This window comes from Natator depressus, chromosome 5 (genome assembly GCF_965152275.1).
Source record: "Natator depressus isolate rNatDep1 chromosome 5, rNatDep2.hap1, whole genome shotgun sequence".
NCBI lineage: Eukaryota > Metazoa > Chordata > Testudines > Cheloniidae > Natator > Natator depressus.
The window spans coordinates 128078529-128104824 of NC_134238.1; the positions used below are offsets into that span (position 1 = coordinate 128078529).

At 46.0% G+C, this 26296-nt stretch overlaps 1 protein-coding gene across 3 annotated transcripts in view; it reads right to left on the reverse strand.

The window, feature by feature from the left end:
• LOC141987833 (neuronal acetylcholine receptor subunit alpha-7-like) overlaps positions 1 to 24657 on the reverse strand; it is a 119180-nt gene extending 94523 nt beyond the window's left edge. The window contains exons 1-2 of one of the 3 annotated variants that reach the window (XM_074953622.1): positions 24593 to 24657; positions 3423 to 3562 (exon numbers count right to left, since the gene is read on the reverse strand). In XM_074953622.1, coding sequence (XP_074809723.1) covers positions 3423 to 3562; positions 24593 to 24599 — 147 coding nt within the window. In that variant the 5' untranslated portion in view covers positions 24600 to 24657. Of the gene's footprint in view, positions 1 to 3422; positions 3563 to 23667; positions 24059 to 24592 lie in introns of those variants that run through there. The other 2 variants (XM_074953621.1, XM_074953623.1) reach the window with 2 other exon arrangements.
• Positions 24658 to 26296: the final 1639 nt, after the last annotated feature.

Genomic DNA, 26296 nt, shown 5'->3' on the forward strand with positions numbered 1-26296 from the left:
TTTAAATTCATAACTCTGCTAGGCACTAAAAATCAGGGACTGAACAGAGACCCTGGATTTATGGCTTATTACAACAATCTGTAACCCATTAATCCCCTCAGTCCTATGACTGCAGAGGTACTAACAAGCCACTCTACCTTGAATGGTCCCTTTACAATATGTGCTAACTACTTATACTAAGGTTTCAGAGTAGCAGCCGTGTTAGTCTGTATCCACAAAAAGAAAAGGAGGACTTGTGACACCTTAGAGACTAACCAATTTATTTGAGCATAAGCATCTGATGAAGTGAGCTGTAGCTCACGAAAGCTTATGCTCAAATAAATTTGTTAGTTTCTAAGGTGCCACAAGTCCTCCTTTTCTTTTTACTTATACTAAACAATCCGTTCCACCTTGTATTTAGCTGTGATGCATGGACTATCTTTCCCAGACCAGAAGAAGAGCTCTGTGTAAGCTCAACAGCTTGTGTGTCTCACCAAAAGAAGTTAGTCCAATAAAGATATTACCTCGCCCACCTTGCATCTTTAATAATATGAGAGTCTGGCAACAAGAGGTGGTTTAGAAAAGATATTTGAGAAAGGTGGTGAGCTACTCATGCCCTTCAACTTGAAAGCAGCTGCTCTCTAGGCAGAAAATAGCCTGATTCAGCAAAGCACTTCAGCCATGCCTACGCTACCACTTATGTTGGCAAAACTTACATTGCTCAGGGGTGTGAAAAAACACATCTTACAGCGGCAGAGCTGCATCCGTACAGCTGTGCCGCTGTAAGCTCTCTAGGGTAGACATAGCCTTAGACACATGCTTTCAGTGCTGTGCTGGAAAAGGCTGGACACAAGTGCTTTGCTAAATCGGCTCCTAAGCAATGCGGATGGACAGCTTCTCCTCCTATGAAGCAGATAAGGAGAAGCAAGCCACTTTAATGGCACCCTCTATACAAAATAATTTCTCTGATTTGCACAGGTGGCAAGGTTGCATCCCTGGGAATGGACACTTAGGAAGAGAAGATAAATGGTTTCATTCAATGCTAGTCTGTCAATCAACCGGAACTGAGGCTGAAAACATGGTACAATTGGTGACCTTTTTTGGACCTCAAGACATAACCCTCAGGTCATGTGCAAAAGCAGGGATTCTAATATTCTCCAGACCCTGTCTCTTGCTGCCATCGTGCCAGGCTAGAATTGTTTTTATTTTAATTGAATGGACGCAGTATGGATGTCTTAGGGTCTGAACGTCCCCCAAGTTTGGATTTGTTTGGATCTGGGACCCTTTTCTCATGATCAGTGCTGCAAAGGGGACTTATAGCATGCTTGTCTGGAAAGAGGTCATTCCTGATCAGAGCTAATGCCCCCACAACATCTGGAGCATTAGACAAAGAGCAAAAGCTTTGTTTTTAAAGCATATAACTGCTTAGTTGACCTCCTTTTATAAAGTAAATCTTTCCTACTTTGGCTCATGTGCAAGAGATATAAAAATTTAAATTCACTGGAACAGCCAGGATGACATCCGGGAGATAAAGTGCTTAAAGAAATGCTCTCAAAGGAAGTTTTCATCTAGGTATTTTAAAAACCTCCCCCCAAAAGGGGCCTTGTTTTTGGGGCATGCCAGAAAATCTGTTTCTGTAATTCCCCCTCTCCCCAAGTTATCCTTGGGCTAGAGGACAAGATAGATGATTTTTGAAAATAGTACAGCGTCATTCCTCAGGTTGGTAGAAAACCAAGAAACTCTATCGTTATTGTGTTTAAAAAAAAAAAAAGACTGCCAATAACAATAAAAAGAGGGTGGTGGTGTGCCAGTGCATGCAGAGGACAAGGCTAAGACGCACACCGTAGTTCTAGGGGCTGGAATGTAGTGGGTAGACACTACATATGCAGTCAGTTGTCTAGGGAATATATTGTATTTAGAAGGCAAGGGTCAGACTATTTCTGGGGGGGTTAGCTGCTGTTCTATACAATGAAATCCTCCTCACCGTGGAGGGGAGATTTTGACTTGGATTATTTTGCATGTTTAAGTTCACTGTGGGGCATATCTTCCCCCTGCCCCCCCAACTCTGCCAGGCCTTGGCTAACACAGAAAGAGCCTCTAGCGCTTACAGTAGCAGCTCATGCTTTAAGATTCTCTAGGTTTGACCCCTGCTGCCAGTGACTCATAGGGTGCTTCATGTTACATCTACACCCACTCTGCTGCAGCTGGCCCCTTACCCTGCTCACTCTCTCTCCATCTTGCACTCACGACTAACAGCACTCTGCACTCCCCCACCCTCATTTGCATGCTCAGAAGCCAGCAAGCAGGGCCGGCTCTAGGCCATGCCACCCCTAGAAATGTGCCCCCGCCGCCCCAGCTGGCCTCCACCTGCTCCCCTGAGCTTGCCGCAGCTGCTCCTCCCTCCCTCCCTCCCTCCCTCCCAGGCTTGCCATGCGCCAAACAGCTGTTTGAAGCAGCAAGCCTGAGAGGGAGGGGGAGAAGCGGAGTGGCGGCGTGTTCAGGGGAGCAGGCGGAGCGGAGGTGAGCTAGGGCAGTGCGGGGGGAGCCGCAGGAAGCTGGGGGGGGGAATGGGGCACGCCCGGGGGAGGAGGCGGGGCCGGGGATTTGGGAAAGGTGTTGAGAAGGGGCGGAGTTGGGGTGGAGCCGGGGGCGGGGGGTCACGAAAAAAAGCGGGGGCGGCCAAAATTTTTTTTTGCTTGGGGCAGCAAAGATCCTAGAGCCAGCCCTGCCAGCAAGAAGCAGCTGCTGCTGCCATCTGGCTGTTTGGCAGAGGGGTTGGAGTGCCAGCCATACCAGTTTTTGTAGACAGACAGGCACTGCCGTCTCTGCAAACTGGTGCCATTGTGTATCGGGGTACTGGAGTTAGAGGTGCTGGGGGTGCAGCTGCAGTCCCTGGCTTGGAGTGCTTTTCCTCATATACGGGGTTTACAGTTTGGTCCAATGGCATTCAGCTCCACTATACAAATTGTTCCAGTGCCCCTGTTGTGTATTGCCTCATATAGCCATTCCAGGCCACGTGCAATTGCCCAGCACACACGTCCTCAGGAGTAGCTCCAGAAATAGCACAGGGCCCATAACTACAGCTTGGAGGCTGGCTCTGGGAATAGCACATGCTTATTAATTTGTAGTAACACATGGTTCATAAGCTGTTTAGATGTACAGTGTTTTTATGTAATATCATTAAAAAGCTACATAATTAATCAACACGTTTCTCACGTTGTCAGGGACATCTGTGCATTTAGAGTGGTATTAGTATTCCGAAGTGACAAACCCATGTGTTAGCATTCTGCAAAATCCCTAATCCAAACCATTCTGTTCTCAAATTCCATTCTATAGCAGTCTGATTAAGAGGCAACATGCCGTTCCTACACCATTTACAACAGCAGCTGAATTCGTTACCTTGATGAGGTTATGCCCAAGAAGCAGAATTGCTGCTGACTTACCACATCGATTATCTGCAGCAAAGAAAGTTGTAGCTCAACAATAAGAGGTTGGGAATCATTCACTACGGGGCGTTCAAGGCGATTGTAGTTCCTCAACAGTTCTCTGTACAGACGCCTTTGGTTTTCACCCTGCTGGGAAACTTTTGGAGGGGAAAAAAAGATCGTGACATAAATCATCTGGCCCGATCAGAAAGTCCATTTTATTTCTGAATCCTCCGTAGCTTATTTTGATCTTCTAAAACAGAGAAGCAGATTCCCAGAAAGTAAAGACCTCCTCAAGTTTGCCCATATCAAACACATCTTCCATTCTATGGTTTCATAAAACATCGTGCACTGCATGTGTTTCTATCGCGGAGCAGCCAAAGAGCTAGAGGTATATAAGCTGGCTAGGAATCTTTAGTGCCACATGACAAAACACGCAGCTGAAGCTCTCTAAGGCAGGAAAGCCCAAACTACAATGTGGTTTTAGATTTGGTCATTTCCAGGTGTTTCCGCTTTTGTGGGGTGGGGGAAACAAAACATTTCAAAAAATTTTTAAAAAAATTTCCTGGCTGAAACTATTAGTAGAATTCTGCCTGAATTTGTAAATAGTTCAAGAGCACTGAAAAATGCATTTTTATTGTTTTTTAAGGCAAAAACCAAGAGTCAAAAAAACTTGGCCCAGCTCTGAGTGGCTGCATTGTGTCCTGAAGCCCGAGAGCTGGCATTACATTGACATCTGTATGTGTGTTTATCCTATCTAAGTTAACTGTGGGGTCCTTGTTATCAATGGATCTGATTGGGCCTGCCCCTCTGTGACCATGCATGTCTGGGGGAGGCAGAAAAGAGCCTCCTCCTTGCCCTTGGCAGTGCTCACAGGGGCTGGGCAGAATTGCAGCCTTTGTTCAGGGGAGGTGCAGGCTTGCTATCGAGATGTTCCTGTAGGGGTGCTGCAGGGGGTGGGAAATAGACAGAGCTATGACTTCATGTCCCCATGTGCTAACCAGCACACCTGGCTTCCCTGAAGTCAATGCCCAAATTTGCACTGAGTTTCACTGCAGCCAGAATTTACCAAGGGTACAGCAGCCAAAGGAGTAGAGCTGTGGGAGGTGTTATTTCTCTCAGTGCCTCCCTGCTGCCCCTCAACACAGGCCTGTGCCAAACAAGCACAGTCTAGCCCCATATAAATGTCTCATTCCTCTTAGAACCCTACAGCTCTTTGCTTCGATAATCTGCGTAGCCTCAACTGCCATGTGTGTCACATGGATATTCCTAATATCCAACCTAAACCTCCCCCACTGCAACTTGAGACCATTACTCCTTGTTTTGCCTCTTTAGCTTTGTTTAAATTGGCTTGTGTTTTTTCCCCTCCAGAAGCCACCCTATGTTAGCGTTTGAAAATCCCTCTATCCACAACAGTGTAGACTGTACTACCATTGTGGTCCTTTAGCTTCATTAAACCAAGCTCTCCTGTGTATTACTTAGGACAGAGTCAAACATATCTCCTCCTGCATCCTCTGTTCCAAGAAGCAATTCTTTATGGGGTTGAGAAATTTCTTCTCAAAACGGTGCCTTCATGGGCCTGTTAATATTTTGGCAGCTGAAGTCCTCCATTATGGGGGGAGGGATAGCTCAGTGGTTTGAGCATTGGCCTGCTAAACCCAGGGTTTTGAGTTCAATGCTTGAGGGGGCCATTTAGGGATCTGGGGCAAAAATTGGGGATTGGTCCTGCTTTGAGCAGGGGGTTGGATTAGATGACCTCCTGAGGTCCCTTCCAACCCTGATAGTCTATGATTATCATCCGATGTTGTGTCCTCTCTCAGTGTTGGGCAATTGCTGGCGCCCGCTCAACTTGGAGACCAGCAACATATCCCAGTGATTATATAGCCCATTGTGTTGGGATTTGTAGCCATGTGTTTGTGCGCATTTCATTTTTTATCTATGAAATTATGTACATCTGCATGCAGTTTGGAGCCTGGAGGTTCTTGGCGAATTGCCAAGGCAGCTGTTGGTGTCACAAATGGTTGGCCTGTCTAATCAGGCTGTCATCTCGTTTTGTTGCAGCAGCCTCTGAGCAGGAAGAGAGGTGAGATTGGGGACAGATTAAAATAATTTTTTTAGAAAAATTAGACCAGCACAGTTTTAAAATACTCAGTGCTTCGGTCACCAGGGAGATGATTGGTTTTCTCTCTCTCTAAAGCCCCGAAAACTCCATGGTGTGAAGTTGGAATGAACTAAATTGTGGCATTTTTCTGTAACAGGAGGTTGTAATTTCTGGGTCTGGGGACTGGTAGTGAGATGCACAAATCTGGCCCCGGTCTTCGGGACTGGATCTTTTTTCCGGTGGCCAGTATGAAATTGCATCCAAAATAACTATTGGAAGAATGGTAAAGTTGAAAAGTCAATTGCTCAAAAGTGACACCAGACATGAGGTGAAACCATCATTCACTTCCCTTGTGCAGATGCATTGTGGTACAGTCTTGCCCCACATGACACAGGAAGTGTGTAGCAGAACCAGGAATAGAACCCAGAGCTCTTGTCTTTAAGCACAAGAGAATGGCCTCTTTCACTATCCACTAATGCACTATGTATGCACTAATGTATGCACTAATCAGGCAGGGGTGCTATGGAAAATGTGATTATGTAATTAAAGACTGTATCGTAATGCATACTCACAAGGGGGCTGATTTGAAGTTGTACAGTCAACCTTAAATCTGGCATCTCCTGGCATTAGAATGCTTGACTTTGCAACCTTAATGGCCTTTAACATAGGTTTTTTTTTAAATGCAATTTCCTATCTCTCTCTCGCTCTCTCTCTTTTTTTTTTAATAAAGAAAGCTATAAAATAGTAAGACCATTATTTAGAACCAGATTGACACCTTCCTGGGTTTATCATCAGGATCTGAATGCAGGACCTTTAGATCTACAACACAGACTGCTACCATTTGAGACAAAGGAGTAACTGGTAGCAGTAGTAGGTTGTTATCCTATATGTGGACTAGCCTTTGTGGGGTGGGGAATGCAGTACACGTTTTGCTAGTGCTTTACTTAGCCATTCCCCAGCCAGCAGTAGAAGAACCTGAATCAGAATTTCTGGGTACTAATCTTGGCCTTTTTTGCGCAGTGTGGTTACCAAGCACACAGATTTGCCCTATTCATTCTAAAAGGTTGTGTGGGTATGACTATAGTCTGCCATATTAGATGTGCATGTGTTCCAGCTCTGCCAGAAGTGATAATGCATGACTTTGCCATTACCTCATTGTGGGAACGATACTTGTCTCCCTTCTATGGTGGAGGCATTAGGCCTGGCTCAAGAAAAAGGCCTGGATACACAGAAATATTACCATTAGTCAGTAGAAATGCTGAGACACTTTGGTCTGTTGCTGGCTTCCAACCAAACACACCTTCCTCTAGGCTACAGAGGCGGCTGCTGCTGTTGTTCCCCATGTGGAGCCAAGCACTGTGGGGCCTATGAGCATGCTCAGAGTGGATGAAAGGTGGTGGGAGCTGGGAAGTACCCTTGGTGCATATGAAGGCAGTGAGGCTGGAGTGTGCCCAGTGCAGTTGGAACATTCTGAGATTTTAGAAGCAAGACGAACCATATCTGAGCATGTGCAAAGGCTTCTAACTTTGCCAGATCTGGGTGGATTTTCTGTGAGGAGCACAATGCACCCCTCTAACCCCAGGACCACCCTCCTGCCTCATTTCTAGTTTTTGCTCCAAAGCACAGAGGCACTGGAGCTCTTCAAAGAAATGGATTGGAAAAAAGTTAAATGCTGGCAACACAATGTATTTTCCCTTAACTTTCTTCATGGAAATGGCTGACCCATGTTTGTGAATTTTTTTTAATTCAGCCTCAAGCAGAGAACAAGCTTGGGGGCGGAAAGTCTGGCAAAGTTATAAGCAACTGAAACCAGTCTTATAACAGAAAGTGTAAGGCAACCGTAACTATAGGCAGTGCTGCAGATAAAATAGACGATCCCAAAGGGCTCTAGGGGGAGAAAATACTGGGTGCTAATGGGCTCTTTAGTCTAATGGCTGGAAGCTGTCGCTGGACAAATTCAAATTAGAATGAAGGCACAAATGTTTAACAGTGAAGGTGATTAACCGTGGGAACAAACTCCCAAGGGGAGTGGTGGATTCTCCATCTCTTCATGTCTTCAAATCAAGCCTTGGAAGAAATATTTGAACCAAACACAAGTGACAGGGGTAACTAGGTAAAATGTAAAGGTCTGTGATATACTGGAGATCAGATTTGATCAGCTAATGGTCCCCTTTGGCCTTAAACTCTATGAAGTTAGTAAGCAAGTGTGACCGAGTGCAGGGAGTGAGTAGGTGAGCCTGCACTCTGATCCCTTAAAGGCCGATTACTGCCCCAGGAGAAGCTGACTGGGAGTAACGAACTCAATTGGCCCATCAGTCCAAGGCTGAGAAGAGATACAGGAAAGAAGTGCAAAAAGAGAGAGAGGAGGAACAGGGCTAGCTTTAATTAACTGGCCTCCTAAGCTCAAAGGTTGTGGACTCAAACTTCTAAGTGTCTAGCCACTAAAGGGAAACAGAGCCACGCTGTGCTAGTGTGGGTCGTACAGATAATACTTACTGTCCTACTCTCAAATGGTGGCTGTGAGGCTTAATTCATCGGCGTTTGCAAAGTGCTTTGAAGGCCTGGGGGAGACAATGCAGGAGAAGCGCTCAGTGGTGCTACTGGCTCAGGTGACGTTGAGTCTAGTATGAGTTGGCAGCAGCATGCGTCCCGGGAAGAGCTGCCCATTTGTGGTACTGCATGTTGCATAGTCTCCTTAGGACTCCAGGGCTCTGTACCCCTTGGTTAGCTGCTTTGATTGTAAAGTTATTCAAAGTGTAACCTGACACTGATTTTTAAAGCCCTTAAAGGTGCAGGACCTGGCTGTATCTGAGAACCTCTTGCTGGAGCCTTGTGCTCAGACAGCAGGCACTATTTATGGATTGTACCACTGAGCATTCCTCTCCCGTCTGTCCGTCCCCCTTGTCTGTTGTGCAGCCCATTGGATGGGGCGCTGGACTGGGATTCAGTAGAGCTGGGTTCTGCTTCTGGCTCTGCCTCTGACTTGACGCGTGACTTCAGGTAAGTCACTTTCCCTCTTGTGCCTCTATCTCCCTTCCCACCCATTGTCTTGTCTATTTAGAAATAAGCTCTTTGGGGAAGGCAATCTCTCCCTCTGTGGGTACTTCTGCACTGCATGCTTCTGTTGGCCGCATGGAGACTACATACAGCGTGGCTATAAACAGCCAGGGAGCTGGTGAGGCGCGGCTTAGGGGAGTCAAGACATGCCTGAAGGGTGTGGGTGTGTAGGCGAGTACACACTCTGCTCACCCAAGGTGTGCCTCCCCCTCTAGGCTGCTATTGTTAGCCATGTAGCATCTCCCTGCCTCCCCTCTGCCAGAGCCTTTCACTGACACAGGCAGCTACACACGCAGCGTGGACCCACCCAGTGTGTAGCTACACGTACACTATGTGCCACCACCAGTGGTGTGTAGTGTAGACGCAGCCTGTGTTTGTGCTGCACGCGGCACACTGGGCCCCCTAATCTTGGGTAGGCTCTTGAGGTGCTACTGTAATCTGACTTACATCTGAATTTGGTAGGTGATCGGGCTTTTGTTCTATTGGGTCCTAGTGGGTCTGGAACTTGCTCCTCCTTGAAATCTGTCTCGGCACATCCCTTCCCACTCCCAAATAACATCTTTTGGATTTAAAAAAAAAAAAGTTAGGGAGTTTCAATCTGAGTTCTGCTGGCCACATTTATTGCTTCCTCCCTTTCTTCCCCACTTTTTTTTTTTAATTCTTTTGGCAGGTCTTATGTGTTCAAGCTTTTAGAGGGTGATTTCATCTGAATTATTTTAATTGTTTCTACTTCCCTCTTTTTGCTTTAGCAGAGGAACTTTACACAGACAGTTATTACTTGATTCATATTATTGATATTGTCCAGGCCTTTGTCCAGTCCTCCCTGACTATTCCAAAAATATTCCTTTTCCTTTATTATATACACCGCTGTTACCAGGTCTCCACCAATTATTACGTTGCTTTTGTTTGAGTGACATTTAGATCTTAAAGCAGTTCTGTAGCTCAGCATTCTTGAATCATCATTAACTTCATTCCTCTTCCCATCACACTGCTGCTTCTCTAGTATTTTGTCTCCTGATCTATTTGTAAAAGCCCTTAACCCCTTAGGCTGTCATTAACTCATTCTACTTATTTGCTGCCCTTACCTTTTCTGAATCTGAACCTTTAACTGAATCTGCATATTCCTGATGGATCCCTTCTCTCTTGCCCATACTCTTTTTTTTCTTTTTCTTTTTTTTTTTAAACAATCAGATATTCTTAATTCCCCAAATTTTCCTTTCTTGAACATCAATCTCATTATACCAGCATGTAGGATTTATTTGTATAGTGAATTCAGACATCACTCAATCTGATAGGAAAGCTTATACAGCAAGATGGTATTAAGAAAACTAAAGAAGCATCTGTTTAGCAATATGGAAATATCCTTGTCATAAATATAAAGGGAAGGGTAACCACCTTTCTGTATACAGTGCTATAAAATCCATCCTGGCCAGAGGCAACATCCTGTTACCTGTAAAGGGTTAAGAAGCTCAGCTAACCTGGCTGGCACCTGACCCAAAGGACCAATAAGGGGACAAGATACTTTCAAATCTTGAGGGGGGCGAGGCTTTTGTTTGTGCTCTTTGTTTATGTGGTTGTTCTCTCTTGGGACTGAGAGAGGCCAGACAGAAATCCATCTTCTCCAACCCATCCTAATCCAAGTCTCCAATATTGCAACCAGTATAGGTAAACCAGGCAAGGCAGATTAGATTATCTTTTGTTTTATGTGAATTTTCCCTGTGTTAAAAGGGAGGTTTATTCCTGTTTTCTGTAACTTTAAGGTTTTGCCCAGAGGGGGATCCTCTGTGTTTTGAATCTGAATACCCTGTAAAGTATTTTCCATCCTGATTTTACAGAGATGATTTTTACCTTTCTTTCTTTTTTCTTTTTCTTTTTTTTTAATAAAATCCTTCTTTTAAGAACCTGACTGATTTTTCCATAGTTCCAAGATCCAGGGGTTTGGGTCTTTGATGATTTTGTAACCAATTGTTTAGGATAATATTCTCAAGCCTCCCCAGGAAAGGCGGTGTGTAGGGCTTGGGGGGATATTTTCGGGGGAAGACATCTCCAAGTGGTCTCTTTCCCTGTTCTTTGTTTAAAACGCTTGGTGGTGGCAGTATACTGTTCAAGGACAAGGCAAAGTTTTAACCTAAGCTGGTAAGAATAAGCTTAGGGGGTCTTTCATGCAGGTCCCCACATCTCTACCCTAGAGTTCAGAGTGGGGAAGGAACTTGACAATGCTAAAAGTCCTTCTAGAATCTTATGGGATATTTTCATTTACATGTTTATCTTTCAGGTAGTTTCTCCATAGATTCGTATAGGGTTTTTAGTTTCCACTATGAAGTTTTCGTATGGAATAAACAAATGTAAGGATTTTATTCCCAAGGATGTGAAATAAAGAATAATGAAACAGATAGTGGGGATGATCCAGGCAAAATGTGAAGGTGTGGAGCATAAAATATTTTTCAGGTGTGTCTGTTTTAGAATATTCACTAGGAATCTAACCAGCTTTGAAGAAATGCAGCATATTCAATCCACTTTGGCAGACATGTGCATGCATAAATTTACTTAGTGTATTCTGCAGATTTCTGGGAATGTAAAGCATGTCATTGCCATATGTCATTTAATCCCTCAAAATACTAATATTCCCTTCTGCTTTTGTTCTTATGTGTAGTCAGTGTCATGGCATTTTACCACAATTGTAAGCCCTTTCTTTTTTTTAAGTCCTTTTTCCTTTGGATTTTAGTCCATAAAGACAAAGTACTCTTAAAATTGTATCCTTGTTTAGAAATGAAAATTGTAATTCTCTCTCATCAATTGCCTCATAACGTGTATGCTCTGTACTTGAGTATTTCTTGTCTTTGGTTAAACTCTCTTTCCTCTAGTTCCCTTTTGTATAGTCTTTGATTCTAACCTTCAGAGTCTCATAAAAATACAGAATTGTCACAGCACACTATTACTGAAACATTGCTGAGTTTCTCATTTTTACCATATAATTATAAAATAAATCCATTGGAATATAAATATTGTGTTTACATTTCAGTGTGTAGTATACAAAGCAGTATAAACAAGTCATTGTCTATCATATTTTAGTTGGTACTGACTTTGCTAAGTGCTTTTATATAGCCTGTTGTAAAACCAGGCAAATATCTAGATGAGTTGATGTACCTCCTGGAAGACCTCTGAGTACCCCCAGGGGTACACATTCCCCTGGTTGAGAACCATTAGTACAGAACATAGGCCTGGGAATTAGGAGACCCTAGTTCTCTTCTTGATGTGGCCTTGGGCAAGATACTTCACCTCACTGTGCCTCAGTTTCCCTATCTATAAAATGGAAATTATGGTGCTTTTGTAAAGCAATCTGAGATCCACCGATGAAAAATGCTATAGACAAGCTAGGTATTATTTTATTTTCAGTTTTGAGATGGCTGCAGGAAGCCAGTGGGGTTGTCTGAGAATAGGAGTGATATGTTGTAGCCTACTTGGTACCAGGTTCATTGTGAACATGCTGGAGATTTGGGAAGACCATTGAGAATTGAGTCAGTATAGAGCCAGGATAAGGATTTCAGCACGGGAGCAGCTGGGGCAGTGTAGATGTGAGCAGAATTTCAGAGATGATGATAGTAAGATATCCAGGTACAGATATGACTGACGTTTCTTTCATTATTTTTCTTTATTCTTTTTGTACAGCGCCAGGGGTCCTGGTCCATTCCTGGGGCTCCTACACATGATAGTCATACAAACAATGTTTCTATTACGGTAGGGCCTACAGACCCCCAACTCAGATCAGGGCCCCATTGCATCAGGGGCTGTACAAACACATATTGAGAGACATTCCCTGACACAAAGAGCCTACAGCTGAAATAGACAAGACAGACCAGGGTGAAAGAAACAAATATTATCCTCCTTTTACAGAGGGAAAACTTAAGTTATTTCTCCAAAGTTGCACAGGATGCAGAGCCAGGAATTGAACCCAGATTTCCTGAGTCCCAGGCCAGTGGTGAAGGGTATGTGTCTACACTGCAATTAGACACTCACAGCTGGCCAGCCTCGCAGAGTCCTAGAGCCCAGGCTCCAGCCCACACCTGAACATCTACACTGCAATTAAACAGCCCCTAAGGCGAAGCCCCACGAGCCCAAGTCAGCTGGCACAGGGTTTTTCATTGCAGTGTAGATGTACCCTACTCACAAAATCACCCTTCCTATATTGAAAGTAGCTTTTTAATTTTCACCAATCACATTTCAGAGCCACCTCCTTCGATCCCTGCCAAGCGGAACGCCCCCAAAGTGACAGCAGTACTTGTAAATATCACATTACTCGGTACCCTAGTTTTTTACAGAGCAGAGAACTTCCTGACCGCTGTGCAGTCTGCGCACACCACATACGGTGTCCCGAGAAATTGTGAGTCACCTGGAAGAGCCAGTAAGAGCAGGAGTTTTACCATTAATTTCGGAGTCGAGCCAACGCTGAGTGCTTTTTAAAAAAACTCACCCTAATGATCAGCTAAGCCACAATAATTTATTTCTCCTTTTTATCCCTGTCTGCCAATGCCACTGTGAAATTTAGACAGCAGTGACTGCCAATTTTCTGAAAGAAAAGCTACACACCTTTCCTCCTATGAAGTGTAGCCTTGTGTAGCCTGTGACACAGCCATTGGCCTAGGTGAATATACATCTGTGGATTTACAGGGACGTCTCGGCAATGCCTGCTTTAAGTCATGTAGCCATTAATGCTTTCTTCCCTGTCGCTGGTGGGTTGAAGTGGACAGAGGATGTCTAGGAGGGATTGTGTACTTTCTGATAGAAGTTTTGGGTGGGTCTTGAACATCAAACATGTGCTCAGCTTTTGCTTTTAGACACTGAGGAATCAAAGACAGTGTAAATCCCTTTGGATCCAATTCAGCCCTGGTTTAAGCAGGCACAACCAAGTTTCTGATTTTAAGCTAGGGTTAGATTTGTCTGTACGGAGGAAGCAGGACTAGGACCATGGACAGAGCCCCTCATTCTGAAATCCTGCTAGTGGAAGTGATTGCTGTCACAAAAGGGCTACTTTGATGGAAAGGCAAATGAGGCAGCGGAGCTCAGGGCTCTGAAGGATGAGTGGGTGAGGGGGGCTCTGAAAGCCAAGCTAAGATTCCAGACTGAAGGTGGATGCTGCTTTTGAGAATCTCTTGATGAGGAGCGCTATCACCCTGTCTGGCTGATCCAATTATGCTGGCAACTAATCAAGCAAGGACCTGATCTAGAGCCCTTGGTCGAAGTATTTTATTTTGGCTGGCTTTGGTCTGATTTGCTTATCTTCACATCAAGTGTCTGAACATTAGCCATGTCTTGACGTGTGGCCTATTGTACAAGTCCTTTCTCAATGTCAATGACTCCTTTGGAGCATCCTGTTTTGTTACCGTGTGTCTCTCTGCTTCCAAGCTGCCAGACACCGTTGTCTTTGCTGTGAGTGCAGGATTAGACCCCAACTCCCATCTTTTTGTAAGACCTGATGGGGAAGGCAAACAGCGTGAAAACTAGGGCTTTCGTGGCTACCGGGGTACACTGAGGACCATGTCAGCTTTGACCTATTTGAATAATTCTCTTCCAAGAGCAGGAATAGGAGCAATAACAGGTGCTCTTGGGCAGTGTGGGTGCAGGGGCCAGATTCTGATTTTGCTTAAGCAGGTTTTATGCCATTGTAATTCCACTTATTTAAATGGAGTCACTCCTGATTTGCACCATTGGAAGCAAGAATAGAACTGGACCCCAGGCAACTACAGTCATGCTCTCTGATTCCTCTCCAAAGAACTGTAAGGCCCAATGCTGATCTAAGCTGGGAGCACAGCCACCAAAGTCAGTAGTGCTACACCTGTGTATGTGAGATCAGAAACAGGTTGAAGAGTGCGCTCTCTCAACAAAGAAATCCCTTGTCAGGTTTCTGCACTTCCCTTCTCTCATGGAATACCCCAGCCTGCAGGCTTCCTTCTCACTGGTCCCGTGTCCAATGGCTGTGCCAGCCTGCTGTGGGAATTTTCTCATCGGATGCAGAGGCCTCTGATTGAAAGCAGGTTTTCTGTCTGTTCAAGATTTCTTGATCTTTTCCCTACTTCCACAGGCCCCGTGTGGAAGTGGCCTATAGAAGTAGGAAAGTGGGGTCTGTCACAATCTTCATTTAAGCTACTCATGGCAGGGAGTGTCTTTCCCTATGCCTTCTGTGGCCCTGAGCATGATGTTTGGGAGGGAGTCTGGCAGCAGGAGGGGGTGCAGGCTCTGGGAAGGAGTTTGGTTGCGGGAGGGGGTGCAGGCTCTGGGAAGGAGTTTGGTTGCGGGAGGAGGTGCAGGCTCTGAGAGTTAGTATGGGAGCAAGAGGAGGTGCAGGTTCTGGGAGGGAGTTTGTGTCGGGGGGGTGCGGGCTTGGGCTCTGGGAGGGGGTGTGGGGGGGGGTCAGGCTCTGGGAAGGAGTTTGGGTGCGGGGGGGGTGGGCTCTGGGAGGGAGTTGGGATGCGGGAGCATGCGGTGTTGGGCTCTGGGAGGGAGTTTGGGTGCGGGGGGGTGGGCTCTGGGAGGGAGTTGGGATGCGGGAGCATGCGGTGTTGGGCTCTGGGAAGGAGTTTGGGTGCGGGGGGGTGGGCTCTGGGAGGGAGTTGGGATGTGGGAGCATGCAGTGTTGGGCTCTGGGAGGGAGTTTGGGTGCGGGAGCGTGCGGGGTTGGGCTCTGGAAGGGAGTTTGGTTGCAGGAGGGGGTTGAGGCGGCTCTTGAAAGCGACCGGCACACCCCTCTGGCAGTGGCTCCTAGGCAGCCAATTGGAGTTGCAGAGTTGGCGCTGGGGCAGGAGCAGCACGCGGAGACCTCCCCCCGCTCACCCGTAGAGCCGTTCCAGCCGCTTCTAGAAGCAGCACAGGGCAAGGGTGGGCAGGAAGCCTGCCTTAGCCCCACTGCGCGGCTACCGGTGGTGGCGGTCAAGGGTCCTGGGCCCTTTTAAATTGCCTGAGCCACTGGCAATTGCCCCCTTTGCCCCCCACCCCCAGTCAGCGGGCCTGGGCAACAGAGTGCCCATATGATAGCAGAACCAACAGGACTGCCTGAACAACCGTGCTATTCCCTGAGAGCAAAGCAGGGCCTGGGTTTGAGCAGGAGTTTATACCTTCAAGGCCAGTCTGGGGACAGGCACATCTGAAACTGATTCTGAGGCAGAATCTTTGTCTGCGTGAGGAGAAACGCCTTTACAGTGACAGGGGGGTGGTCGGTCAGCGATGAACTAGGCTATGGGGCCTTTAAGCAGCTACCTCCTCAATAACCTCTTCCTGGGGATGAAAGACTGTTTTTCCCCCACTGGCTGCCTTATAAGTGACCATGGACTCTGACTGCACCACCTGCTTCGTGTAACACTCAGCCCCACCAATGCAGAACTTCTTTCTTGGGGGCTGAGGGTAGCTAGAGTTAGGCTCTGTGGAAGGAGGTGTGGGACGCTGTGCATGGGACCTGACAAGCCCTGGGTTAAGACCCTTAGGCAGCCAAAGGTCTCACAGCTTGAAGCTTGGAAACACTGCAGACCTCAAGGGTTATGGCCGGGGAGCCGAACTTTAGAGGGTGTTCACTGATGCAGTCCTTAACAGATTCCATTAATGTAATGGGAGCTGCAGGAAACTCATCCCTACTGACTGTGAGCCGCCAGGACCCCGCAGCCACCATGGTTCCCGATGGGGGGGAATGGAATGTGGGAGGGGGACGCTGTTGTTCTTGATTTGGGGGGGGGAAATGAATCGGGAGGGGGTCTCTATTCTCGATGGGAGCTCATGTGTGTTGAACTGTTTTGAAAACCTGGCCCTAGACCTTGTTTCTGTTTGAACCCAGAATGATCTAAGGGTTTTTTAATCTTAAGGATAGAAGTGGGTGCTGTAAATCCCTTTTCCCTCAGTGCATTAACTGACCTCTCATAACTATATTGACTTTTAAAGGCTCTTAGAAAGTTATGAAGGTTCTAATAAGCCCTGCCAAGTGTAAAGGCACTGTTGCCCCCTTACTAACATTCAGTGGGGGTGTTTTAGTTGCTAGTTCCCAGTATTAAAAAGGGGGAAGGGTCAATGGGGAATGAGGACCCTGAGACTGACAGCCCCCAGGAACAATGGGGAAAGGCCAATGCTCCAGGTCAGCCTGAATGACAGGGCGAGCAGGCTAATCAGGGAGTCAGGAGGCCAGGGAGGTCCCGTCCTCCATGTGAGCTGGATTTGCCTGGATCAGACAAAGTGGGGCCGAGCTAAGGAGAAAGCAGGGGCCCAAGTTGAGCTGGGGAGCAGAGCTGTGCTAGATCCAGAGTGCCTGGAAAAGCAGCCCAGAGAGAGCAGATCCGTGTCCTGGGAGCAGAGCTGCAGCCCCAAAGCTAGAGGCACAGCCCAGAGAGAGCAGACTTGCCCTGGGAGGAGAGCTGCAGCAACCAGAGCCAGAAAAGCAGCCCAGGAAGCAGGTCAGGGCTGGGAGCAGAGTCACAGGAGCAGCCTGCAGAGCAGACCTGTCCGGGGAGCAGAGCTGCAACAACCAGAGCCAGAGGGGCCAGAGAAGCAGCCCAGGGAGCTGGAGGCAGAGCAGCAGCAGCAGTCCTGAGACCGAGTGGTGCAGCTGGGGCCGGAGCGGTCCGGAGTTGGGTGTGGTGAGCAGCTGGGGAGAGCGAGGGGGACTCTGGGCAGCGGGCCCAGCACAGGGAGACGCCTCAGCCAAGGGGCTCTGCAGGCTAGGCTTGGATCATAACCCCGACAGGGCGGGGGCGACACTGGGAAGAAGGGTCCTACCACTTAGAGCCTGAGAGTGTGTGGCCACCACGTCCAACCCACAGCATCCCTACAGCACAGCCAGGGCCTGAGAAGAAGGCCTGGGACTTACAGGGAACAGACTGTGAACTGCCCTGACATTTCAGAGACACTGTTTGTGATGTTCCCTGCCACCGAGTGGGTTGATGTGTTTCCTTTAACCTTTCCCATTTTTCCTTATTCTTTTTAAAATTAATTGTTGATTAAATAACTTGCATTTGCTTTAAATTATATGTAATGGTCAGTGGGTCAGAAAAGCACCCAGTGCAGAAAGAGTACCCTGGAGTGGGGACACCCTAGCCACTGTCTTAGGTGACTGCAGCAGGGTTGGGGGTCGAGCCCCCCAGGAATCCTGAGCCCAGCCTTGTTGGGGTTACGAGGACTCTGCCAGACAGGAGAGTGGAAGGGGAGTCCTCAAGGGCAGGGAGGCCACTGGGTAAAGGAAGTGGGAGCGAGGACTCAGATCCTTTCGCTAGCCCACTTCACCGGGGTAGTACAGAAACCAGGAAAGTTCCCCACAATAGCAGGACTATTCCCCCACTTACACAAGCAGAATATCCTCTGCACTCTGTATTGCTTTGCTCCCTATTTGACAGCTTGCCCACCAGAGACAGGCAAGGTCTTAGCCACGCATAAATCTGACCACTGACATGTAGACAAGTGGCCACGCAAACAACTGATTATAATCTCTTCCTGACGTACTGGCTTAGCTGTGAGCCTGGGGTAGGCAGTGTGTGTTATTTCCAGCATAGCATCTGAGTCTGGTTCTGCAGCATTGCTCAGTGCAGAAGATGCTGACCAAATACCATATTCCCTGGACATAGCACATACCAGTGAGAACACTCTGAGCAGCAAAGTCTTGTCAATGTATGGCTCATTGCAAAGGGGCTAACATAGGGCTGCGTTATTGCAGCAGACAAGCTAGTGTCAATCCCGCGTGTCCTCGGCTTTGCCCATTTATTTTAATTCAGTCATGCAGGATTTCTGGGTACTGAACACCATGGGACAACCATGCTAGGTGCAGTGTGACCACTTACAGGAGATGGTAAGACATTACCTCAAACCCTGCAATATAATTTTGTTTTCACTATAACAGCTCATTCAGGGTATAGATGCAGAATATCCATTGAAATGAAATGGGATTTGAGCACGACTCCCTTCAGTTGATTTGAAAATCTCAGCCATAATGACCAGGTGGAAATCTCCCTTCTGCCTTGATTGCTAGAGTGCTTTCTAAACATGGATCCATCCAATCATTTACAGCACTACATCACACAGAGAGATACCAAAGGTGCAGTTACTGATTCTCTCCATGGCGGCATTAGACTTGTCTTTCATAAGAACCTAAGAGTGGCCATACTGGTCAGACCAATGGTTTACCTAACCCAGTATCCTGTCTTCTGACAGTGGCCAATGCCAGGTGCCCCAGAGGCAATGAACAGAACAGGTAATCATCAAGTGATCCATTCCCAGCTTCTGGCAAATAGAAACTAGGGACACCATTCCTGCCCATCAGCCATTGAGGGACATATCCTTCATGAATTTATCTAGTTCTTTTTTGACCCCTGTTATAGCCTTAGCCTTCACAACATCCTCTAGCAGGGAGTTCCATAGATTGATGAACAGAGGCCAAATACTTCTTTTACAATGATTTTACAGGGTCAAACTGAACTTGCCGCCCTAGTCCTATAAGTCTCAAGTCAGCTTTCCTTGTGAAAGGAAACTAGTTTAAGGCACAGGTTTAAAAAGTCTTTTCTGCTAACACAGTTGTTCTGGTCAGGTGAAGCCAAGGCACAACTTCATTAAGGCCCAGATAAAATAAAGCACTAAGCGTATGCTTAACTTTAAACAGCAGGTTTTAAAATCCATTCTCAAGACTACATCACTGTTTGCAAACACAGCTCCTAGCCACATCTATTTCTCAGCCCTTTGACAGTCTGTGTGCAAGGGTCACATTAGAGGAGTCTTCTCCAAAATTCATTGATTTTTCCAATATAAATAGAAGGATAAAATTAAAGATACAGGACAAATGATCATATAATATTGATTTGTCACAAAATCTGGCATAACTCATGGGATGGGATGTATGATAGGTCTGGAAATAGCCTCCTGGGTCCTTTCTTCCAAACCCTGCATGGAGCAGGATTTTCCTCTCCACTAGTCGATCAGATGTTTAATTCATCCTACACTGAAACACCTCTTGTGAAAGTGCCTGAGTGAGCTCCCTAAGGCAGATCAGTGTGCTGGCTAATTTCCTCGATGTTCAGCCTTTGTTGTATAATAGCTAATTTCCTTGGATAAAGTAGTCAACGGTGCCTAAGTTCCATTTTCACAAGGGATTTAGACTCCTAGGCCCAGATCCTCAGAGGTACTGAGGTGCTGACCTCCCTTGGAGCCGAAGTCTCATTGAAAGTCAGTGGAACTTAGGGTGAAATCCGTGCTCCATGGAAATCAATGACAAAACTTCCATTAATTTCAGTGGAGCCAAGATTTCTCCCTCAAGGTATATCTACACTGCAATTAAAAACCCAGAGCCAGCTTGTGCCACTGATTCAGGCTTGTGGGGCTCGGGCTAAGGGGCTGTTTAATTGTGGTGTAGATGTTCAGACTGGGGCTGGAGCCTTTGAGGTGGGAGGGTCCCAGAGCTCAAGCTTCAGCCTGAGCCCCAATGGCTACACCACAATTAAACAGCCCCTTAGCCCAAGCCAACTGGCACAGGACAGCCACCAGTGTTTAATTACAGTACAGACATACCCTAAGTGTCTAAGCCCCAAATTCTCAAAGTATATAGACTCCTAACTTCTATTGATTTCAGTGGCGCCTAAGTCACTTTGGAAAATCAGTGTTTTCAAAAATTGAATCCATTGTCCCTTCTGTTTAGTTTCAAGGTCTGGTGTTTGTTCTGCTTTTCTTAATCACTGTAAATGATTTCTCCCCCTATTTAACTGCTGAATATTGGTAGGCACAGATCATTTCCCACAACGATGGCGTTTTCTGTAAGTTATAGTCCAAATTGAAGGTGCAAGTAAATGACATCTTTCTAAGAAGGAAATGTTTTTTTACGGCCTTGACATTTAGGGGTGAATTGATAGTCGTATTACAGTAGCGCCTAGAAGTCAGAGCCCAGTTCAGGACCCCGTTGTGCTAGTCACCGTACAAAAACAAGGTAAGAGGCTTACAAGCCTCAACGAGTTTACAATCGAACTAAAATGAGACAGACAAAGGATGGGAGGAAAACAGAGGCAGGAAGTGACTTGTCCAAGGATACACAGCAAGTTAGCGGCAGAGCTGGGACTGGAAGCCAGATTTCCTAATTCTCACTCCAGTACCCTACCCACTGGGCCACTCTGCCTCTAATTCAGGAGTGAGGCAGGAGGTGGTGTAAGTTGGATGTTGGCAAGTGGTACAAGTTAGTCTGAGTGCATGGAAATGTAAGGGAAAGTAATTTACATGACAAGAGGCCAGAATAATGTATTAGTGAATTACAGGGTGGCGTGTTTTAACTTAGCTGCTTTTCCTGCAGTACCTTCTTCTGCATCCTCCTTCATATGTAAGTGACTTCAATGTCATAGAATATCAGGGTTGGAAAGGACCTCAGGATGTCATCTAGTCCAACCCCCTGCTCAAAGCAGGACCAATCCCCAATTTTTGCCCCAGATCCCTAACTAGCCCCCTCAAGGATTGAACTCAAAACCCTAGGTTTAGCAGGCTAATGCTCAAACCACTGAGCTATCCCTCCCCCCTTCCTTTTGACTGCTATATAATTTATCCCAGGCTACCCATCACCTACCAGCAGGAGAGTGAGTTTGTGTGTGTGGTTTTTGGAGGGGGGTGAAGGGGTGAGAGAACCTGGATTTGTGCAGGAAATGGCCCACCTTGATTGTCATACACATTGTGAAGAGAGTGGTCACTTTGGATGGGCTATTACCAGCAGGAGAGTGAGTTTGTGTGTGTGGGGGGGGGGGGGGCAGAGGGTGAGAAAACCTGGATTTGTGCTGGAAATGGCCCAACTTGATGATCACTTTAGATAAGCTATTACCAGCAGGAGAGTGGGGTGGGAGGAGGTATTGTTTCATGGTCTCTGTGTGTATATAATGTCTTCTGCAGTTTCCACAGTATGCATCCGATGAAGTGAGCTGTAGCTCACGAAAGCTCATGCTCAAATAAATTGGTTAGTCTCTAAGGTGCCACAAGTCCTCCTTTTCTTTTTGTGAATACAGACTAACACGGCTGTTACTCTGAAACCATCACCTACCTATGAGGTTTATGAAAGAGCTCTCCATTACTTCTAGGAAGCAGACTGCAGAGATTGTTTGCAATGATAGCAAAGAGCTACACCCGATATCTAAAAACAGGAAAAATTAGGCTAGATGTTCAAAAAATGCCTTAACAGTCAAAGCAATTACACATCAGAAGTTCACAGAGGTGCTTTCACAGGAGGTACTTAAGTGTAGATGGCATAAAACTTTTGAAGGAGTAGGTCATTCCATACCCTTCCATATAATGGCCCGTGAAATGATTTGCAATAAGCAAGAAATTACATGAATTCCTCTTTGGTGTGTTGGTGCACTGTTGTTATAGTGATGCTAATTATGATTAACTTGTTTGACTTTCATGTGGGTGCAGCGTGTAACCCTTGAGGAACTCAGTTGAAGTGTAGTGTCAAAAGGGCTCCAGCATTGGTAAAGAGCTAGAAGACACATGCTTCATTTTTCTCAAATCTAAAGAGTGAATTCATAGGGCTGATAAATAATATTTCTCTGTCTATACAGTTTGGGACAGCTTGGGATCCTCTAGCTTGCAGGTCCATCGTGTGTTCACGCCCCTGAGCTCAGGAGCAGGCTGTAAATGTGGCCTAAAGTTGTGACTTTATAACAACATTTAGTAAAAGGAAAATCATACATTATTGGAAATAGAAGCACTCTATTTGCAAATTCCTCATTAAAATCAGATAGCTCCTTCATGAATTAGTAATTATCTCAGTATTTAAAATACAGTGTTTCAATGCAAAAAAAAAAAAAAAGTCATTAAGTACCATATAGGTGTCTTGCAAACATAATTCACAGGTATTAACAGCTCACAGCTCCCCCATCTGGCTATCCCTTCAGTTCTTTAAGTACCATGTAGGTATCTTGCAAACAAAAGTAGCAGGACTCTCTTTAGCTGGGTAATAGAGCATTTACCGGGGATACTTTATTACCATGTTACCTTAACCCCACTTCTCAGCCCTCCAATGAAACTAATGTATGTTTTGTAAGGCTAAATAGATAAACTGATGAGAAATTATTCAGGTGTAAAGAGCATGGCTAAATAGTGCTACGTAGTTGAGAAATTAGTTCACTATATGCCTCATTCCAGAAAGCAACAACCTCTAGGCTTTCTGCCTAGACACTGCCTAGATATGGCACTAAATGGCCAAAGCAATCTGCCACAGGGAAATGCTAAATTTTGCAACATGTTCAGAGCAAGAACAATGGTCAAAAAATAATTAGGACAAACAGAGGTTTTTACATGAAACGCATTCATTTAGAAATTGATGAGAAAACTTCAGCTGGGGAATACTGGATATTTTTTTAGAGCAGATGCAATTTCAACTTCCCTCCTTTTAGCTTTTCTCATGAGTCTTACAAGCTCATTACATTGCTCGAAGAAGCAAACAACTCCTAGGTAATTTGATAGCTCAGGGTAGTTATTTTACAAAGTCTGTTAAAGCACTGAATTCATATTAGATTAAAATTCTCCCATTCTTGCAAGGCTAGTAGGAATTTGCATTAAATTTTATAGATTCTTGCAACTTTGTACCCCTCACTGGCTTAAAACATTGATATTTTAAAAGGCAAAAGATCCAATAGAGGGGAAATATTGAACCAGAAATAGTTTAATCTATTGTCTATATAGGTGGCAAGCCTTATACAATTATGCATAAGTAGTAAATAGTTCTGGAAATCCTTCTAATCTTATTTTGTACTGTGAAAATGCAATTATAAATGTCCAGAAGACAGAGAGATATATGATTCCCTTCATCATGCTATCTAGCTACTAGTTAAAATGTTTCATTCCTGTAAAGTATGGATAGCATAGTTGTTTATATGACCGCAGAAAGAGTGTATTTTGAAACACAACAGTGCACTATAGCATTTCCCAGGATGATATTGTTTTCTTCATAAAAATTGTTTACCTGCTTTCCCTAATAAAATCAATTGCAAACCTCCCATTGACCTCCATGGATCTAGGATTTAGCCCTGAGAAAGTTGAATCCAAAGAAAGACACAGCTGAATTTCTTGGGGGAGATCAAATAGTTCCTGTGAAAACAAAGCAGGTGAAACAGAACTTACCTTTAAAGAAGGACAGAAACAAAGATGCCCATAGATACAATCCGGAGTAAACAAATCCCAAACACTTGTCAGTGAGCATTGTCCAAACAGAATCGGAGTGCCACTTCTAAGCAGGCAGCAAAGCAGAATGCTGTCTTTGTGACAGCACCAAATGCTTGATAGATTCAATGATTAACAGTGCTAATAAGCCCTTCAACCAATTTCCCACCATGGGAGGAAAGTACATGTGCCCAGCTGTCCTTTCAGTCTAAGGAAGCCAAGTTCAGTGCAGCTTAAGTAAATCCAAGTGCATGCCAGGGCTTGCTAGGTTTTTTTTTTTCTCTCCTGGCGCTCTGCACCTTTTCTAGTGCAGAAACAAATGCCAGTGAGACAGCACAAGAGGGGTGTGGGTAAAGGGGAGGGGCAGCAAAGGGCCAGTGCTGCCTGGGAGAGATTTTCCACGTCCCCACTGTCTGTAACTAACTCCGAGGCCGCATGTCAGCTTTGGTTCCAAGGCAAGTACTAGAGTGCCTCTAGAGCTACTTCTCAGGCAAGGCGAGCTGCAGCCCCCCGTTCCCTTTACCTGCCAGTGTGATTTCTAGCAGGGAACTGTAGCCTGCCACTGTGTGGAATTTAATGCAGAGAAAACCTCCGCTGGGTGGAAGTTCAGATTTTAGCAGCACAGATGTCAGAAAGCGGAGGCCTGGGGCCCTCAGACTGTCTTCACTCTGCCCCTTTGCATGTGTGCATGACAGTGCAGCCCTTCAGTCCTGGCTCCAACCAGAAACAAATAGCTGTCTTACAATGCTCCTCCCTCCTGCTCCGGCTTGCTCTCAGCCAGGAGATTTTTGCACACCTTCTGGTCCCTTTCCCTTTTTCTCAGCTCCACTTTAGTGGCCAAGCACCAGCAATAAAATATTAGACGTGAATAACGTGCACTTCAAACCTGGCATTTTCCTTGATTCTTCCCCCAGCCTCCATCTTCCGCTTTCTCAGAGATGCAGTTGGGATGGATTGGCATGCTCCTGCATTGCCACCCACAAGGCAGCTTCACACAGTCAGACTCTGCGCTGTGATTCCAGCAGGGGGCATCTCAGGCCAGCCCCTCAAGCCGCTCAGACCCCCCAAGAACCGTCCCACAGCTGTTCTCTTTCTGACCAGGGCTGGTGAGGGACGTCCCCTGGGTTGGAGCAGTCTGCTCTTCAGGTGCATTACTGCCCAACTCTCTTTCAGCACCTGTTGGGCTCGTCCATCTCCAGGGAATACCCTCTCTCAGACCTGGTGCTTTGACTGTCACTAAAACAGAAGGGCTTTGTGTGACATGGGGAGGCAGCCTGGTCTAGCGAGTAGGGTTTTGGATTTGGATTCGAGACCTACTCTGCCACTGACCTGCTATGTGACCTTGGGCAAGGCCCTTCTGCTCTCCGTGCCTCAGTTTCCCTTCCCACATTTTTTCCATCTCCTCTGTAAGTTCTTGGGGGGGGGGCAGAAACTGTCTCTCACTGTGTTAGTAGAGCACCTAGCACAATAGGGCCCTGAGCTTAGTGGGGACCTCTAGGGGCTACCGTAATCTATGTAATAAAATTCCAGGATTGTCACTCTGTGTGTCACTCTGAGCCTAAAATGTCTGTTGAGTCAGGGTGAAGCTATGGAAACAGCTACAGGCAGGGTTGAAAGCTCTTTTTGTTCAGAATATCTCTGGGTTAAATCATCACTGGGATTTGCAGTCTGTTACTGTTCATTTTTTAAGATCTCAGCCATTTTCTTTACGAATTACACCCCTGTGATAGTATGGCACGTGTCTATGCCATGCCAAGACTCCTAGACCACTGTGATATCAGAGGTAACTCAACCAATTACCACCCTTACTCTACAACTAATTTGAATATAACAATTTCATTGGTTGTATGAGGGGAGACTGCACATATGGTGGATTACTTGGCCCTGCTGCCACAGATCTTCAAAATCACCCACACTACAACACAACCAGCAAACACAAACACACATAGCCCCCTCCCGCAGCACCCACCCTTTATTTGCCACCCACAACTGTCTAAGCACAACACAACCAGCACACAATAACTCCAAGCATCACTCTGAAGTCTCAAATGTCTGTTGAACCAGTGTGAAGTGGTGGAGACAGCTACAAGCATGGCTGAGAGCTTGTTTTTGCTTTGACTAGCTCCAGGTTCAAGCATTGCTGGGATTTACCATCATTTACTGTCCAGTTTTTAAGCTGTTAGCCTTTTTTTAAACACACACACACACGCATGCACGCACGCTTTCAGCTACTGGTATATAACAATAATCTTGTGACAACCCTACATCCGGCCTAATCACACTCCAACTTCTATTCCCAGTCTGGCCAGGGTGGGTGAGGAATCTCCCTTGGGTTGGTACAATCAGTTTAGTTGCATATTACCCAGGTCTCTTTCAGTGTCTCTTGGGCTTGTCCCACTCCACAGAATATCCTCAGTGAAACTGTAGTGTGTTTAGTGAAGTTGCTCAAACCATGGTCAGCGTTAGGCACATCAGGGCTCTGTGCCCTGTGGCTTGTCTCACATTTTGGGGGTGTGGAAGGTGTTGTTCCATTTCCTGTGGAGCTCATTGCTAGGGTGGGAAGAATTCGGGCATTTTTTCCTCTTTCCTT